This window comes from Cucurbitaria berberidis (genome assembly GCF_010015615.1).
Source record: "Cucurbitaria berberidis CBS 394.84 unplaced genomic scaffold K460scaffold_2, whole genome shotgun sequence".
Lineage (NCBI taxonomy): Eukaryota > Fungi > Ascomycota > Dothideomycetes > Pleosporales > Cucurbitariaceae > Cucurbitaria > Cucurbitaria berberidis.
In genome coordinates, this window is record NW_024468936.1 from 3,550,623 (window position 1) to 3,568,038 (window position 17,416).

General features: G+C 52.9%; 5 protein-coding genes across 5 annotated transcripts; 4 read left to right on the plus strand and 1 right to left on the minus strand.

Annotated features, from left to right (window-relative positions):
- Positions 1-1,721: 1,721 nt before the first annotated feature.
- K460DRAFT_70252 (uncharacterized protein) lies at positions 1,722-2,531 on the plus strand. The gene has a single exon (XM_040938643.1). It carries the CDS (start codon positions 1,862-1,864, stop codon positions 2,411-2,413), a length of 552 nt encoding a protein of 183 aa, XP_040790833.1. The 5' UTR covers positions 1,722-1,861; the 3' UTR covers positions 2,414-2,531.
- A 393-nt stretch (positions 2,532-2,924) lies between these two features.
- On the plus strand, positions 2,925-6,516 carry K460DRAFT_403563 (uncharacterized protein; the record flags this gene model as incomplete). Its single annotated transcript, XM_040936641.1, has 5 exons — positions 2,925-3,790; positions 3,838-5,292; positions 5,347-5,469; positions 5,520-6,248; positions 6,300-6,516. The coding sequence occupies 5 exons, from the start codon at positions 2,925-2,927 to the stop codon at positions 6,514-6,516; spliced, it is 3,390 nt and encodes a 1,129-aa protein (XP_040790834.1).
- A 5,189-nt stretch (positions 6,517-11,705) lies between these two features.
- On the plus strand, positions 11,706-12,614 carry K460DRAFT_403564 (uncharacterized protein; the record flags this gene model as incomplete). Its single annotated transcript, XM_040936642.1, has 1 exon — positions 11,706-12,614. The coding sequence occupies one exon, from the start codon at positions 11,706-11,708 to the stop codon at positions 12,612-12,614; it is 909 nt and encodes a 302-aa protein (XP_040790835.1).
- A 346-nt stretch (positions 12,615-12,960) lies between these two features.
- On the minus strand, positions 12,961-14,501 carry K460DRAFT_278382 (oligosaccharyltransferase alpha subunit; the record flags this gene model as incomplete). The annotated part of the gene is made up of 2 exons (XM_040928249.1): positions 12,961-14,098; positions 14,149-14,501. The coding sequence occupies 2 exons, from the start codon at positions 14,499-14,501 to the stop codon at positions 12,961-12,963; spliced, it is 1,491 nt and encodes a 496-aa protein (XP_040790836.1).
- Positions 14,502-14,677: 176 nt separating this feature from the next.
- Positions 14,678-17,261, plus strand: K460DRAFT_334148 (uncharacterized protein; the record flags this gene model as incomplete). The annotated part of the gene is made up of 4 exons (XM_040930906.1): positions 14,678-14,892; positions 14,945-15,526; positions 15,581-15,878; positions 15,935-17,261. The coding sequence occupies exons 1-4, from the start codon at positions 14,703-14,705 to the stop codon at positions 17,259-17,261; spliced, it is 2,397 nt and encodes a 798-aa protein (XP_040790837.1). The 5' UTR covers positions 14,678-14,702.
- Between the last annotated feature and the right edge of the window lie 155 nt (positions 17,262-17,416).

A 17,416-nucleotide genomic window follows, 5' to 3' on the forward strand; every position in this document is an offset into this window, starting at 1 on the left:
ACGCTATGAAGTAAGGACGTTGAAAATGCGATTGCTTGTGGGCGGCTAATCGCCTTCCCGAGGCAATGTTGTGACGTCTTCGAGCCATTACGCGGGCGTGCTTGCCTCATTGCCGTTTCAGTCTCTCGGTTGCCAGACACTCACGTAAGCCGTGTATGATTACCATCTGACGCGCCCTCGCGTACATGCTGCCATCTTTGTCGCGTCTGGAGGCTTCGTGGGCTCGCCGCATCGTCTCTCCAGAATACAGACAAGGCAAAAGTCATCGAGTTGTGTCACGTTGGAGGAAGAAGGGCATCGGAAGCTGCACCGCCAGGCATTGGAGAAAATTTGCACTCGGGTACAACGTTTCTGCACGACAACACCGCTCAAGTTCCAAGAAGTACTAAGCAAAAAAGCAAGCATCCCTCGTTGAAGCAACTTCGTAGTGTAACTCGTAGTGTAAAAAGATACACCGCTTTTTAGCCTAGCAGTTAGCAATTGAATGTGCGGCCGCGGAGCGTCAATGAAACGAATCATTGACATCGCCCTGCTTGCCGTTCTGAAGCACAAGTCTTCTGAACTGAACTGGAATCAGAAGTGAAGCGACTAGAGCGACTCGATGGCAATGTACATGGACCATCTTGACTCGACGCGGCAACATGAAGGCCCGCTCTGAATGGACGCCTCGCCTCGTCGTGGTGTCGCGATGCACGTGGGCGAGCCATGGTACATGCCACGAGGTAGCGAAGAGTGGTATTGAAAGTGTTCATCTCACCTGAAGTTCCAAGGTTTTGAATGAAGCACTTGCTAGCTTCAAGTAATTAATAGTTGATGCCGGGCACAGTAGCTGGTCTGTGACGGGCCTCGCATCAAACGGCCTGCCTTTTCTGTAAAAGTTCCGGGCAGGTGACCGACTGTCAAACTCTAGGTTACCCCCCCCTCTCGGTTGGCTGTCTTGCATGGTCTCTGACGAGCGCGTTGGGATGCATGGACGAGGGCTTCTCGACTCGCGAATGTTCCTGACGCCATTCTAGCGGTCTCGCATTGCGGCGCGCTAGTTGTGAATGTGGAACTGGTGTCTTGAAACGAAGCCATGAGGTCGGCGCCTCCCCGGAGTTACCCAGCAGGTGGGATGCCAGAGGGGCCCACACGATGTGGACAGGGTCATGCCGCACAAGAGTAGCCTCCACAGAGTGTGCCGTGCTGCTATTCTCCTACTGCTCAGTAAGAGAGAGCCTGTCGGGGTCTGCTGCCCGAAAGCGCTGATCTCGGGCATCAGGAAGTATTACTCGTGACTGACCGATGCTACTGCCACCACCACTACCACTACTGTGTCGCGGAGACGACTCGGAGTCGGCGCACAGGAAGCATCACAGCACGACATGGGCGACTGCGAGCAACGACGTGAGGGCGCAGCCCAAATCTCGATGCCATGCTCCTCGGTACCTCTCGCCAGCCACCAGCAGCGCATCACTTCTATGGGGAGCTTCTCGAAAGCATGGTGTGCCGCTACTCAGAGGAGGAGGGGGGGCTAAGAAGGGTAACAAGTCAGATCCAGCGCAGGCCAGGGTTGCGTCGGATCTACTTCCTCATGGCTAGCAATTGGCCGCATGCACCGAAATTATCCGTCAACAAGGTGCGGATTGCTGTGTTGTTTACTGTGCTGTAACCTGTTGCCAGTGGGGTTGAGAGAGAGAGAGAGGGCAGGGCGGAGTAAGGCGCATGGCGCGCACAACAGCAAGTCACGTTACCCAGCGAGGGCCTATAGCGTTATAGACAGCCACTTTTCCCCCGCCAGCGGGGTTTTGGTCGTCTTGATGGCCAACGGCATACGGGAGCGGACGTTTGCTGGCTGTACAACGGCGTCGCAGTTTGTTTGATGATAGATGGATGGATGGATGGATGGATAGATAGATGGATAGATAGAAAACTGCCCTGTCGTCGACAAGAGGACGCGGCCGCACAGTGCGCAGGCTGGCTCACCACCACGACTACCACCACCACCACCACCCAGGCTCTCCAACCCCCTGGGCCTGGGTTGATGGCTTGCGAAGCCTCCTTTGCGCAAGCGAGCTGCAGGCCGTCGCTGAATCGCGTTGGGGGAGAGGGTGGCACACTTTACTCGCCCTTGTGTCGCTCGATCAGATTCTCCACCTTGTCGAGGCTGGGCCTTGTCCCCTCTCTGTGCTCTCTACTCTCTCTCGCTCTCGCTCTCGCTCTCTCTCGTCTCTACACCACGTCCAGCGACTACACCACCCACTCTTTGCGCGCGCCAGCATCCCCGCCTGGCCCGTCGTCTTCCCGTGTGTGCCACCTTTGTGTCTTGTTGGCCAGCTGCTCCTCTTGTCGGCCCATTCATTCATCTACTAGCTTCGCGCCTCTGCTGGCTTGCCCTGGCCCCTTCGTTTGCACGGCCCATCTTCGAAACTAGCGCCACCCTTTCACCGACCCTCAACGCTTGGGCTGTTCCGCGATTCACCACCCACCACAGCCTTTGCCTGCTTCGGATAGCTCCAGTGTCTTCCGGCTCCATGGAACCAGGTCTTGCCTAGGGCTGTCCTCGTCGCGCGGCGTAAGAAAGCTCCCGTTCTGCATCCCACTCTGGCTCCGGGCACCCGCCCTGCCACTGCCACTGCCACGCTTCCCAAACTCTCCAGTCTTCCCTCCTCACAGGCGATGACGCGGGTTGGGCTGTCGTCTGCAATCCCCCTCCAACCAACCATCGCCTGACGTGCTGGAGAGAACTGGACCCTCTTCTGTCTTTGCGACTGCCGAGGCCGCCGCTCTTTCCATCAGCTGCCCCTCGCGGCCCCTACTGGCTTCTGCCGTTTGTTGGTCGTGGGAGCATCCGTAGTCGTTGCTTGCGTTGCCCAAGTGCTGCTCTGTCATACATAGCCGCATGGCCTGAGCGGATCTCGTCTGTCTGTCTGGCATATGTAAGGATGGCTGATCCGGACGCGCCTGCCCAGAAGAGACCTCGTTTGGACTCTGGCAACCCCGTCTATAACGGCCACCGTCCACACCCCCTTCCACCGCCGCCGCCTCATATCCAACCCACTCGACCTGCGTCATATTCCTCGCTGGTCCAACCCTCGTCTCCTCCTCCTCCTCCTCCCCCCCGTCACTATCCCCCCCACAGCTTACCGCCGCCGCCTACCCAGGCCTACCCTCCCCCAGGCCTAGCTTACCCAGGTCCTCTCCCCTCACCATCGCTTCCTCCCTCTGATCTCCGTGCCCTCGCGGACCCCAGGACCATTCCCTCGCCTCGCCAACGTCCTCATGGCGTCGCCGGCCCTGCTCCCGTAACACTCCCCAAAGACAGCAGCCTCTCCTCGTACCGTGCCCCGCCTACGCCTCAATCCATCTCCGCCCCGGAACCTCCCAGCTCTCGCTCTACCAGTCTCAGCATCGACGTAAAGCCTCCTCAGCCTCCATCTCAAGGCATGGAGCATGGTGGCCATCAAAGTCCATGGCCCATGAACCCAGAGCATCGCTCCAACGGCAGTGCTTCGAATGGCTACCACCACGCCATCAGTCCTTCTCATGCCAACGGACCCGTCTTCCACCCACCTCCACCTCCGCCAGGCCAGCAGTACGGCCAGCCCGTGGGGGATCCCTATGCCCAGAGTCCATACATGGGGAGCCAATATGGAAGCGCAGCACAGCAAGTAAGAAGAAAGCAGGTTCGAGCCACCCAAGCCTGCAACCATTGCCGTTCGCGCAAGCAAAAGTGCGACGAAGCCCGCCCGTGCCAGTTCTGCAGGGAGAACAACTTTGATTGCCAATACAAAGACGTTCCACCACCAAAGTGCGTTACTTTACAGTCGCCTAAAATCAGTCACTGACGCTTTGCAGGCAAGACAGAAGCATGATGCAGCTTCAGGACAGTGTGAATAACATATCCGACGTACTGAGAGATTTCGTCGGTGAGTTCAATACGTGGAAGCAGAGCGTCGAGAGCAGACTCCCCGCAGGTCGAGGCCTCGAAATGGTCTCGAACCACGCCTCACCTGAAGCGGCCTTTTCTGCTCCTATGAGGGATTCCAGCACGTCCAGGTGGCCCACGCCCATTCAAGGGAGAGCCCAGCTTCGTCGAGTCAACAGCAAGAAAATGGACTCACCCATCGTTTCCCACTCCCATATGTCGCCTATTGGTATACAAGCATCGACTCCAATTAAGCAGGAAGCCATTCTGGCCGCACCCCAACAACCAGCGACTCCAGCCGACAGCGTAAGGACCGACCACAGCCGCGCCACAGATCGAGGTTCGAGAGAAAAGAGCGGGCTCCAAAGCGACCATACCACTCCAGCTCACAAGCTGTTGTCAGAGTGGCAGGCCATGAATACCTTCTACAAGGATGTCGATTACCTGAATAGATTGGTGGATAGTGGCCACGATGTGTCGGATTATCCGATGCAACTCGAGCAGGACCGTGGATTGATACGCGTATGGGGTGTTGGCGAGGGTCAAGATTTGAATGATGGAGCACAGGGACCCGGAAGCCCAGAAAGCAGCAACGATTCAGACGTACCGTCTCCAGCACCCGGAAAAGATGGCCTATGGGGCCACCCGCCCCTGGATCATTCTAGTCCAAGTACAATGAGCGGCAACACGCCGCGAGAATATCAGGGATACGAAGGCGGACTTGGCCAAGATGGCCGACCCAACTTCCATTCCAAGACTTTGGAAGACTTGCTCCGATCCTACCTGGATAACATACACGTTCTGCACCCGTTCATGAACCCTAGCAAACTTAAACGGATGGTTAGAGAGTTCATCGAGCAATATAGTCCTGACGTGCGGTCTGCGAACGCAAGGTCACCCGCTGGCACTGGCCTGCAACAACAGCTTCATCACGGAATGAAGAGAAAGCGATCCAGCAGCGCCTTTGGCGAGCCTTATTCCCCCAAAGGCGCAATCGAACGTTCGTTGCGGAATGCCATTGTCCTCCTTGTCCTTGCCATGGGGAAGGTATGCGCTTACAAGGATAAGCTACCGGCACCTCAAAGCGATAAGAGTCCTTACGTTAACGGTGCTTGGGGCTACACTCGCGAGTCGCCACGGCCCAATGGCAGCTTCAATAGTGACTATTCCGATGACAATCGTCCAAGGAACATTGATATCTTGCCAGGCATGGCTTATTTCTCTTACGCTACGGACATTCTTGGGAACCAGCAAGGAGGAAACACTGTTGCTCATGCGCAAGCCATGATATTAGCTGCGCTCTATCTGAGCCAGTTTGCAAGAGTCTTGGAGAGCTGGAGCTGGATTAACAACGCTTGCCGGATTACCATGGTTCTCGTCAAAGCGTAAGCGCCACCACCCTCACCTGTCTTTGGACTCGAGTTAACCACTTTCCACAGCGATTATCCCAAACTCGTCCGTACCTATTATATCGACAATAAGGCGACCTCATTGACCGCCAAAGAGCGATATAGACTGAATTTGGTCATGTGCGTTTACTGGACATGCCTCCAACTGGAATCGTGCGTCGCCCTTGCCCCACTGATCTACGTCTTTGCTGACCATCCTCTAGCGACATCTTGGCTGAGATGAGCACTCTTCCACCGAGTAACATCTCCGCGCACCAGAGCGACATCATGTACCCTGAAGGCGTGTACGAAAAGTTTCCTACGGATGAGACCGAAGTTCAACAAGCGACTGAAGGCGATACCTCCATGTTGATTTACTCGAGCCAAATATGGCTTCGCGTCATTCTTAACGAGGCACATAACGCCTTGTACGGCGCTAACGGACGCTCAAGCTTTGACACTAGCAACGTCAAGGAGGTTGCCGATCATGCAAGCACCCACATTGACATCCTACAGAGCTGGAGACGAGTACTGCCACCAGCGTTGGCCTGGAAGGATGAAGACCCTCCTTCAACCGACTTGAACATTGCCCGCGTACGCGCCAAATACTATGGAGGTCTCTACATGATGTTGCGTCCCTACCTGCGCATCGCTAGTCACACCATCGAGTTCCCACCTCCAGCAGCAAGCGCGGCACATACGTCACTGCACAACTCACCAGCATACATGGGGGAGTATGCGTCCACGCCTACGAACAGAAATGTTCAAATGGTGGAACTATCTGAGGACCAGCGAAAGATCATCAAGGTCGCATGTCAATGCATAGACAGTGCTATCCAGAGTACCATCGCGTTCGATCGCGTCGGCGCCCCTCCCGGCAGTAAGTACAGAGACTTCAAAAGTACACGTACATGCAGACTCGTCGTGACCAACATCTTCGGCACACTTCACGCGTAAGTTGTTTCCCTGTTTCTATTAAGTTTTTACTAAACAAAGATATCCAGGCAATTTGGAAACATGCTTGTTCTGGCAGCGGTCTACAAATCCAAGCTCTACCCCTTGTTGCCGAGCGATACGCAGCTCACCAAGGCGAATCTAAGCGCCCTTTTAGCGCGCACCATCAACTTGCTAGAAGAAGTCTCACCAAACTCGCCGATCCTGAAAATGGATCTCGAAATTCTTTACAATGTCCGGAAACAACATAGCCTCCATGTCGTCTAATACATAGCTGGAAAAAGGCTCACCGCAATTTCGCTCCGCTTTTTTTATTTTTGGATAACTCGAATGACATTACTCAAAGTGCAGCTTGCGCTGCGTCGCACACATCTTGTATATATCTTTCTGTTACTGATTTCCTGCATTTATCTTGGCGTATATATCATCATCGTTATTTCCTCTTGTAGGCATATCACGCACGTACGCATCATTGGGCGGCTAGCACTGAAACCATTTGCTGCATTTCAAACACACATGCAAGCCTGGGCGGTACCTCTGAACTTTGTTTTTTTACTTTGGCGAGAAAATATTATACCTTGGACTAGCAGGTTTGGCGACGGTGTGGAGGGGGAAACGGTTGAGCATTGGACTCGATTAGGGTTGGAAAAGGCTGACCGCTTTGCGGCAAGAGCCACTACTTTGGGGTAGGATTTTCTTCGTGGGGAACTTGTCGCTTGTGAGAGCTGTCATGCACCTATTTGGGGGTTGGCTTCATTTTTGCTTTTGAGTTTACGGCTCTAAGCTAACGGCCTTTTTCTCGGTGTGTTTGTACGTTTGAATGAGGAAGGTGTGGGATGACGATTAGATGGTTAGCTACGGCGCCTCTGCCGTTGATGAGAAGCTCACGCATCTCAGGCTGAAAGTTTTTGTAATAATGCGAAGCTGTCAAACTCTATCATTGATAGTTTAGTTGGATGCTGATCGTGAACAAGTAGCAGGCTTGTAAGCCTCACTATTGGACGAGAATTTAATTATGGACTTGCCGCACTTCGCGCTGAGCTATTAGAGTTCCGACCCTTTCCGCCACGGCTATGCAGAGGTGGAGAAGATGCTAAAATGGTGTTGTTATTTCAAATTCCCACGTGCGCGTCGAGCCGGAAGGCGTAGTTTCACATGCACCTTGTCCCCGTTATTATCCCCACTTGACGCATGATGCATGCTCTATCAAATTTAGGGCGGACAATATCACGGCGACCATCGCCAAGGAGATTAAGCAGGCTGGCATCGCCGAGAAGAATACACGCCCACCTGTCGACTCGAATCAAATGGGGGTCTAACTAACATTTCGCAACATGCCCAGGTGGCGTACTACCTCTCTCTGCGTCTCGTAACCCCAGTAAGCGTTATCAAGATTTGATCGCAGCCCAACCTCAATCTTAGGTCGTCCGACTATCTCTAACCCCCCCACTGCAGTTGAGTATCTCCACGGGACCGCCATCCTTCCACTCCGTCCCCCGTCATGCTGACAAGTTCCTGGACCGAAAGAAAGCGCCACATCATATCTAGCCGAGGCTAAGGCCCTACGCTGGATTGTACCATGGATGGCAGCTTTGACAACATAGCGCCGGCAGCGGTATCTGCCGCCGCCCGTGTGGATATTTAATATTCTAGTGTGGAACGGTGAGAAGAAAACAAAAATACGCCACAGACGGCGATATGTAACGTCGGGGCGATGAATGCGACGTTTTGCCAATATCTGAGGCTGAAAAAAAAAGTCGTGCTCGATATACGATGGGAGTCGCAGGGGTTGTTGAGATCTTGTCATGATTCTTGTTTTGTCGGTGAAGAGTTTGCCCAGGGCCCTTGTGATGTGCGTGAGAGTTTGTTATGCGATGTGCAAGGCTACTTTGTTAGAGCGCGTTACTGGTTTCTCTCGAGTGCGCGCTCGCTTCGCTTTTTGGGGCGTCGATCACTTGGGGTACGTACAGCAAAGCAAGTCCGACTATAAGAGGTAGGGAGCTGCGTCGCAGATTTGACCATGTGAGCAAAACACGGTCCTCGAGTGCTGTCGATCGCTTTCTACAAAGGGACATGCCTACTGTGCCTCTGGAAGTCATTTGATATCATGCTCGTGATATCATGCTCGATGGAGCTATTCGGTCCATTAGGAAGCTTGGATACATTCAGACATTGTGACATCCCAGCTTCAATCTGGGGGGGCAGTATGGGAATGATCTGCTAGTCATATGTATGTCCGCGACGTTGGGCAGTAGCGTTCTGTCAATCCGTATCGCTGGAACAAGTGCCTCACAATCATTCGTACCGGAAGATTCTCCGAATCGGTTGGGCGTTGAGATCGCTCTCCAACAAGCACGCCCGAGCGTGAACGCCCATGTTGCTTGCGCCTACCTTGTCTTATCAGATGTTTAATGATTAGGATGCTTGGTTGTGAGTCGATATAGTCTAGGATTACGATAGTAGAGGGTGCGGTACCTTGATACGTTTGCGTCTAGATTTGGACCTATATACATGGTTTTGTAAAATTGTAACTACTACGAATAAATGGTGTTCACCATGTCGCTCGGTCAAACATGCTGGTCACGGACAATATGTAACGATGATAAGACGTTCGGAGGACATCGCCGCAAGCTGCTCCATCTTGGTTCAACCCCAGGATATGATATCCAAGGTAACGCCCGCACGGGTCTTTACAGCGTCAAGCGAAGCACTTTACAGCACAGGAAGAGTAGGTGAGCATTAAATTCGATAGCGACAACGGGAACGGCTTTTCCGTGCACTCCGCGCCACACTTTGACTCGGTTTATGCAATGTCACATTGTCGCTCGCCGTTGCCTTGCATCTAGATTCCCCCGCCTGACACAACGACGTCTAAAGTCGACAACTCAGTTCCTCACTTCCCGTGTTGCACAGCCCCATTCCGTGCTGTCCGGCAGTGCTACGGCTCCACGAATTGCCTGGACCGAAGAAGCAAGACGTTGACAGCAAATGTCGCACAAAGAGCAACGTGAGGTCCCACACACTCTGCTCGGCCGCGTACGTTCGCCAATCCCATGCCTTCATCCTTCACCGATCAGACAGAATCGCGTCGGCTAGAGGCCCTTCCCGCAGGTAGTCAAGTGTTTGCAGCCGACATTGCAGCTTGGCCCTGGCACAAGGCCATGCGAGATGCAGATGCAGATGCGATGCGACAAGGCGAACAGGTTATACTTGGCTTGGCAAATGCAGCGGTACTGTGCTGTGCTGTGCTGTGCTGCGCTGTCGGCTGTGAGATCCCGTTTCAGCCATCTGTGAAGGCTGGTCCCGAGGAGATTACTCGGAGAATATCTCCAAGTTCCTCGCAGCTGGTAGAGTGCATGGGTTAGGTATTGGGTGGCACGAGGCGGCCCCTGATGCCCAGACGCGAAACCCAGGACGGAGGGCGTTCTTCGTATTCACACGATGGGTAGTTTCTTGTCGCTTTCTCGCATCACTTGCCTCTTGCTCGGACCAAAGCTCGTCTATCCATTTCCGAAGCCGATGTCGACGAACCGCTCACTGCGGATGACACACGCCTCGCAAAGTCTATTTTGTAAATGAGCAGATTGCGGGTGAGACACCTGTGCAATTCGGACCGTCCAGGAAAATGGTTCGATTAATCATACCACAACATCCATGGTAAGCTGGCACAACATCACTAAAGAAGAAAACAAATGTTATCAAACGGCTTTTACCGGGGGCGAGAAGACGACGCGGTTTTCAATTCCAGCCTATCCGATGACTTTTCCTTTTCCATGTTTCTTTATTGGCTTGCTCTCGAGCCAACCTACTTCCACGTCGTATGACTTTCTCTCCTCTATTCCCTCCATTCTTTAGGAACTCGATACTTTTGTTTCGTAGGCTGCACGCCGGTCAAAGTGGCGTTTCAAGGTTCACCCATCAGCACGTCAAACCGCTGCCTCGGGCTTGTTGGACATAGATGCTGTTCACGCACGACCTTCCCCCGCAAAAGCATAGCTACAGATTGTATGGAGAGACGCCATGACGTCAAGAGAGTGCGACAACGATGAAACGATGCCGAATATCAAGCAATCTCACAGCCGAGCGATATGGAGGGCGCCTGCTAGGTACTTCGCTAGAGCGATGCTCAACTCACGAGGCAGGTGTTTAACCCTCGTACCCTGCCAATGAAGGTTTGCGGAGCATTTACCTTTGACATTGATGAGACAAGTGTCAGTATGTGGCACATGGGTCATGCAAATACGCCCTGGCTCCCGTGAGTGAGCGGTGCCCAACGCACGCGAGGTATGACACTGCTATCTCGGATAATATCGAGAGCTACGAGGTTATTGAGTCAGAAGCGCGAAGGCTCCGGCAAGGCATACTGGAGCTCTAATGAGTAAGTCATCGGAGTCTACAATGCCAAGTGTTGGGCATTAGCGATGCCTAACCGACGATCACGGTCCGGAGAACCTTGACCGAGAAGGAGCACGTAGGTAGGATCACTGTGGAGCCTGTTGTACGATCAACATGTGAGCGTCGAACCGACATCGTTATGGCGCAAGCAATGCATGTCGTACAGCAACGACGTATAACATCCTTGTGGAAAACTGTGGAGAATGCGCGTTCCTGGTGTGCATCAAAGAAGCTTGTCAGTGAGGTTAATGCAACGCCTAGTTTGTATCCTCGAGCCCATGTATAACATACTATACCCAAGTTATTTCGACATTTCGACACATGGTTTCTCTAATCTGCTCTCGTTTTAGAGAAAGGATGAGAAGGTGATCATGTGATTGATACTCGCTCAAACAACATAGATTATCGAGTGCTCAGACTACTAATCTAATCATGACTGTACCTACCGCACAGCGGTAAAAATCCAATGACTACGAGCCACAGCACTTCTATGAAGTCCATAGATAATGCTGCGATTAGAATGACTTGCTTCTTCGGACATTGAACGTTCATTCTTTCCCCTCTCAGGAGTCACTCTCCTCTCTTTCCTACATTTATCTCTCAGTGTCATAATATCTAGAAAGAACCAACCAAGTACATATCAGCGGTCCTTCCTCGTCATGAGCAATTGAATGCACAGGGCTCATTGTGGAGTCAAGGAGAATGCACTCCGTGCGACTGTGACTCCACGCGCCACCACTGCTCTGATTAGCTTGGTGGGCAACAGCGATTCGCATAGTACGCCATGTGTTACATTAGTCTACTAGGAGAAAGGCTCCTCGATACTGAGCAAACTTTGCGAGCTATCAACACCACTCTTTAAACCTGTTGTTCATCATTTCGATATCCTTCACCTGCGTTGTTCTTCAAGTCGCTCCCTGCCTACGATTCATCCAACCAAATACCTCGCATGAGCGAGCTCACTGAGACGAGAAATGTCCATCTGCCCCGTCCATGGACGACCTCACCTTGAATGTCCTATCCACACACCCCGTCGATCATATAGCGAGCCTGCTCCCACGATGCCTGGATCATCCCTCTTACACTCTGCTCGCTCATACCTCCATAAGCCAAGTTTCCTCGACTCATCTCCGCCACGTTATCCCGCTTTACCAACAATTCGAGAACCGGAGCGGGCTGCGGGCCTTTCGCAAAGGTATCCTGTCCAGCGAGAGTCTATCTTGATCGAAAGGCGGCACGAGCATCTGAGCACCAAGGCGAAAAGACACGTGCGTTTCGATGTGTCTACAAAGACAAGAAACCGGCATACTCGCAAGCATGAGGACTATTACGACGGACCGCCTGGGCCAGAAAGCCACACGTCCAATTCCCCACGAACAGTACTACAGGCACCGCCTCGCCCTCGCCCTTCCAACCTTAGACCCCAACCTCAACCTCTCCCGGACACACCTGAACCAACCCAGCCGACAATCTACATCATAACCTACAGCACCGACCGCACCCCCAACTCAAAAGCTTTCAAATCGCTACTGGAAACCCACCTTCCCCATCGCGACCCCCCAATCCCACATCTCTACACCATCGACGCATCCTCCATGCTCGTCCCGCCAAAACATCTATGCGCCGTGTACTCTGGCCTCTCGCCCGTCATCCAATCTCACGTGCTGCATGACCCTCGCGCGAGGAAGGCGATCCGAAACGGAATGAGGGATTTGCTAGAGTTTGGCAAGGTGGAGCGACAAAAGGGGAGTGTGGGGCAACAGAGACGAGGTGGTGGTGGTGGGGAAAGGGGTATGATGGAGGTTGCGATGAGTGTGTGTTGTCATGCAGGGACGCACCGGAGTGTTGCAATTGCGGATTTGATTGCGTTGGAGGTAAGGAATGAAGTTGGGCGGTTGGAGGCGCCGGAGGGGGTTAGGGTTGTGGTCAGACATGTGCATCGGGTTCGGGGGAAGATGGACCCGTTCTGAGAGCGTGCGGCCAAGGTACATTCATTTCCATGCTGTAGAGGGAAGAGGGCAAATAGGGGCTGAGTGGGTTTAGAAGGTTGGGGAAATTGGCAGTGGAGGAGAAGATGCTGCTATAACACCCTGATGAAGACGACAATGACGATAAATCTTTCTTGGATCCAGGAGAAACGAACCTAAAACCCAATGTTGATTGTTTTACATGGGAAAGAAAAGGGAACAGAATGAATCTACCTGACATGTCGCTGAAACCAGTTCAAGGCAAATCCAATTCAAGACAACCATGACTCCGTCAACGTGACTTTTCTTCACACTATCTTGTTTATACACACTTTGTTCATCACCCTCTTCACGCCGTCTTCTTCTTTCCAATACTCGTATCAATGCTGCCCAACACCCACGCAGTTGCAAACAACGCAAACAAGCCAAGCGTGATAACGATTGGCTTCCTGTATCCCGCAGTCCATGGGTAATCATACGTCACAATCAAATCCCTATCTCTAAACTCATCGACCAAGTTGATAGCAGTCAAGCTTAGCGTTGTTCGGCCGAGTGTATCCATGAACGTCTTGTGAAGACTAGTTGAGTTGTCCACGAGCGGGACGGTGGTAGAGAACTTGACGTTCTTGGCACCCTCGGGGAGGATAACGCGTAGGTTCACACGGGCGTAAGAGATGCCCTCGAATGAACGAGGACCCTCGAGGAAAGGCACTTTGAGAACGTAGGTTTCGCCAGTGGAGAGTTTGCGCAGGTAGCTCGACAGGTCGGCATTCCAGCCCACGCGGAAACTATACTTCCATGTTCCAAACACAGGATATCTCGGCTTCAACTCCAACAATGCTTCCTTCTTGCCAGGGCGGAACTTGGATGTCGAGACATTGCCGATGTCGTCTGTGAAGTACGGATCAACAGCGCCAGGAGCCAATGGTAGGTTCAGGCCCTTCAGAGCGAACGTAGGTGGGTTCATGTATGACTGCTTCTGCCACTCAACGCGGGAGAAGTGGTTCTTGAGCCCAGCGCCCTGGTTGACGAGCCAATAGCGCTCCTCGGACGCCAAGTTGCCGCCCCAGTGCGAGACCTCGAGGTCACGCTCGAGAAGTGTCGCGTGGGTGACGGGCTTGGTGAACTCATAACGCACGCTTACGGACTGCTGTGCGCCTGCTGGCACATTGTCATACAGACCATATGTAAACGTCGAGCCCTGCTTCTGCGGGTCCACCTTCTGCTCGGCGTTGAGATCGGCGGGGAGGGTCGTGTAGTCTGGTACGTCGCTGTTCGGGAATTTCACTTTGGTCTTCTGCTTCTCTGTGACGTAGGCAGAGGGTGCGTATGCGCTGAATGTGTACTGTAGGTACTGCTTGGCGGACTGCGCGAGCTCCGCGGGGACGGGCTTGAGGGTGGAGAGGACGGAGTAGGAGATGGTAAGGGTTTGTTGCGCGTTGGGCGCAAGTGGCTGGGGGAGATGGATGAGGTAGAATTCCGTGGAGCTGTGCGCGTGTCAGCCTTGGTGATTGTCAATTGCGCAATAATGGGTTACCTGTCAGTATCGATGCCTACAACCTCGACCTTGAATGTTCCTTGCTCAGCTGCCTTCTTGTCTCTTACTTCGAGTCCTCCAATCTTCGATATCAAGCTCGCCTCGAATGGCAGATAGTACTCAGATTGCGGTTTCGAGTCGATGTTCTCAATTATGACATGGATAGTTTCCCTCGGGTACGCCTTGTCCAAGTTTGTCGTCCGGACGAGATTGGCATTCTTGAAAACCTGGGGAGGCGTGAAGGTACTGGGTAGCACCTGCTTCGACCGCAGTGGCTCTGAGAGGTTCAACTCGGCGCACGCGAAGCTCGAGAGAGCCGCTATGCAGCTCGCGAAGAGAGAAATTGACCTCATGTTGGGTAGTTGCCAACTTTCCCAAGCATCTACGAGGTGGAGGAAGTGGGAGGTTGGGGTGTTGGGGTGATGTTTGGAAATGTTGCGTATGCGGGCTGATGCGTCGTGTTCTCTTCGGAGTTCCTGGGGCACCTCCGTGCCAAGACTATGCGGCAGCTCCAGCTTCACCCCTCCACCGCTGTAGTCGTAGCATATACCACCATGTCACTACTAGCAAGAGCTGTTGCTAGGCCGCGGCTGTATTCTCCGTGTCTGAGAGTAGGTGTAGCTGCAGCATCTGGAAGGCGCCATCTCACCAACAATGGCTTCTTCAAAGTCTCGGAAGAGGTGCGGGAAGCCCTGAATGCGAAGAAGCCTGTCGTCGCGCTCGAGACGACAATATACACTCATGGTATTAGCTATTCCTCGTTCCTATATTCATAAGAAGCTAATTGGGCCTCCAGGCTTCCCATACCCCGAGAACGTAGCTCTAGCCTCTCTCCTCGAGAGCGTGGTCCGAACAAATGGCGGTGTCCCTGCCACCATAGGCATTCTGGATGGAGTGGCCCGCGTAGGCTTGAGCCCAGAAGAGATAATAAGACTAGCCTCTTCTGCCGGCAACTCCAACACTCTGAAGCTTTCGAGGCGAGACCTGAGCTATGTGTGCGGTCTGCGATTGACCAACAAACTGTTCAATGGCGGCACGACGATATCTGGAACTATGCTGCTAGCACATCTAGCTGGTATCAAGATCTTTGGTACAGGCGGTCTTGGTGGTGTTCATCGCGGTGCAGAGTCTAGCATGGACATCTCTGCGGATCTGACAGAGTTAGGCAGAACACCGGTCACTGTAGTGTCAAGTGGATGCAAGAGCTTCCTCGATATACCTAGAACAATTGAGTACCTCGAGACTGAAGGCGTGGGTGTAGGCACATTCGCAGACGGGCGCACAGGGAACGTCGACTTCCCTGCATTCTGGTCGAGAGATAGTGGAGTGAAGAGTCCCACTACCATAGCTAACGAGATTGAGGCTGCCGCGATAATACGTAAGCTCTCGTTTTCTATGATGGCCAAAGTACCTATCCACTAATACTCGGCAGACGCGCAAAACTCACTGCAGATTACGTCCGGCCTGCTCTTCGCCAATCCAGTCCCCTCAGAGTTTGCCATTCCCAAGGCAGAGATGGACGTAATCATTGAGGAGGCTTTGAAGCAAGCCGATGCTGCAGGTATCACGGGCAAAGATAATACACCTTTCGTCCTTGCTAAAATCAAGGAGCTCAGCAAGGGTGCGAGTATTCCCGCAAACAGAGCACTCATTGAGTCCAATGTCAAACGAGCCACCATTGTAGCCCGAGAGCTTGCGATACTGGAAGGAAAGCAAGAAGAAGCCCAAGGGTGAGCCAGCACTCTTGATGCTTGATTGTAGACTGGCGCTGATTGTAAGTATGTAGACGGGGTTCCTACTTTACTCCAGTTCAATCTAGTCCTACAGTTACCACAGAAGATGCACTCAGTGAAGCATCTCTATCGCTTGCAGAACCCCCTACAACTTCAAGTACATCCATCTCTGAGAATGCATCGGGCATAGACATTGTCGTAGCAGGTGCTTTGGCAGTCGACTTTTCGTGTGACTACACCCCTTTTACCAACTCCACAAGCCAGACCGAGCCATTACCACACACATCTAACCCAGCTGTGATCAATCAGACTCTTGGAGGCGTAGCACATAATATTGCCAAGGCCGCCCACCTGCTCGGCTCCCCCGTTAGCCTGCACAGTGCTGTTGGCGATGATCTCAGCGGCCGCGCAGCGCTAAGTCAACTGCAAGAGGAAGGCATGCTGGTGTCTGGTATCGAGACTCTCCCAAAGCCTGCCAGAACCGCCCAATATGTCGCCATCAACAACGCGAACAAAGACCTCGCGCTTGCCATGGCAGACATGTCCATTCTAGAAAAGATCCCCGGGGATACTATTGAAAGCCTTACGAGTACTCTCTTCAGCAACTCCTCAGCACGACCAAGAGTCTTCGTCGCCGACGCAAACTGGTCGTCTACCGCCCTACACACTTGGCTCCAGGCCGCACACCATCCAGCCACCACGACGATCTTCGAACCTGTTTCCACTGCGAAAGCACTACGAATCTTCCCTCCCACATCATCGTCTTCGGACGATATATCCAACGTATTTCCCAACCCTCTTGCCGACATCATCACACCAAACACGTACGAGCTCAGCGCACTTCACAACTACGCATACCAATCGTCCTACTTCGAGAGTCAAGAATGGTTCGCCGTTATAGACGCTCTTGGCATACCGTCGACCGGTCTACGCATTCCTCTTGCCTACACCACCAACTCCGACATAGTAGATCAGGGTGTGCCGCAACAAGCTATCAAACTACTTCCCTTCTTCCCGACCATTCTGACGAAACTTGGACCTCAAGGCGTGCTACTGACCAAACTGCTCACAACCGACGCTGAGGAACTACACAACGACGCAGAACGGCCGTATATCTTAGCGCGTGGTATGAATACAGATTCGAGTCAACTTGGGGTGGGTGGCTTGTACGTGCGTCTCTTCGCGCCAGAGAAAGTATTGAAGCCTGAAGAGGTAGTCAGTGTAAATGGTATTGGCGATACGTTTTGTGGGGCGCTGGCTGTGGGTCTAGCGAGTGGCAAGAGAGTGCAGGATGTCATTGGGTTCGCGCAGCGGGCGGCGGGATTAAGTTTGAGGAGTCGAGAGAGTGTGAGTCTAGAGCTTAGAGGTCTGAAGATATAATGTAACGTAGTATTATGCCACGATCGTGTTGAAGGTGGCCCACGTATTTCAGTGCACTGTTGTACTATTGTGAATTGCCAGCTGGGGAGGATAAGGAAAAGAGATTATAGAGTTGTTCGCCAATGTAGAGAGCAGGGGTACGATGGGCGATGCGA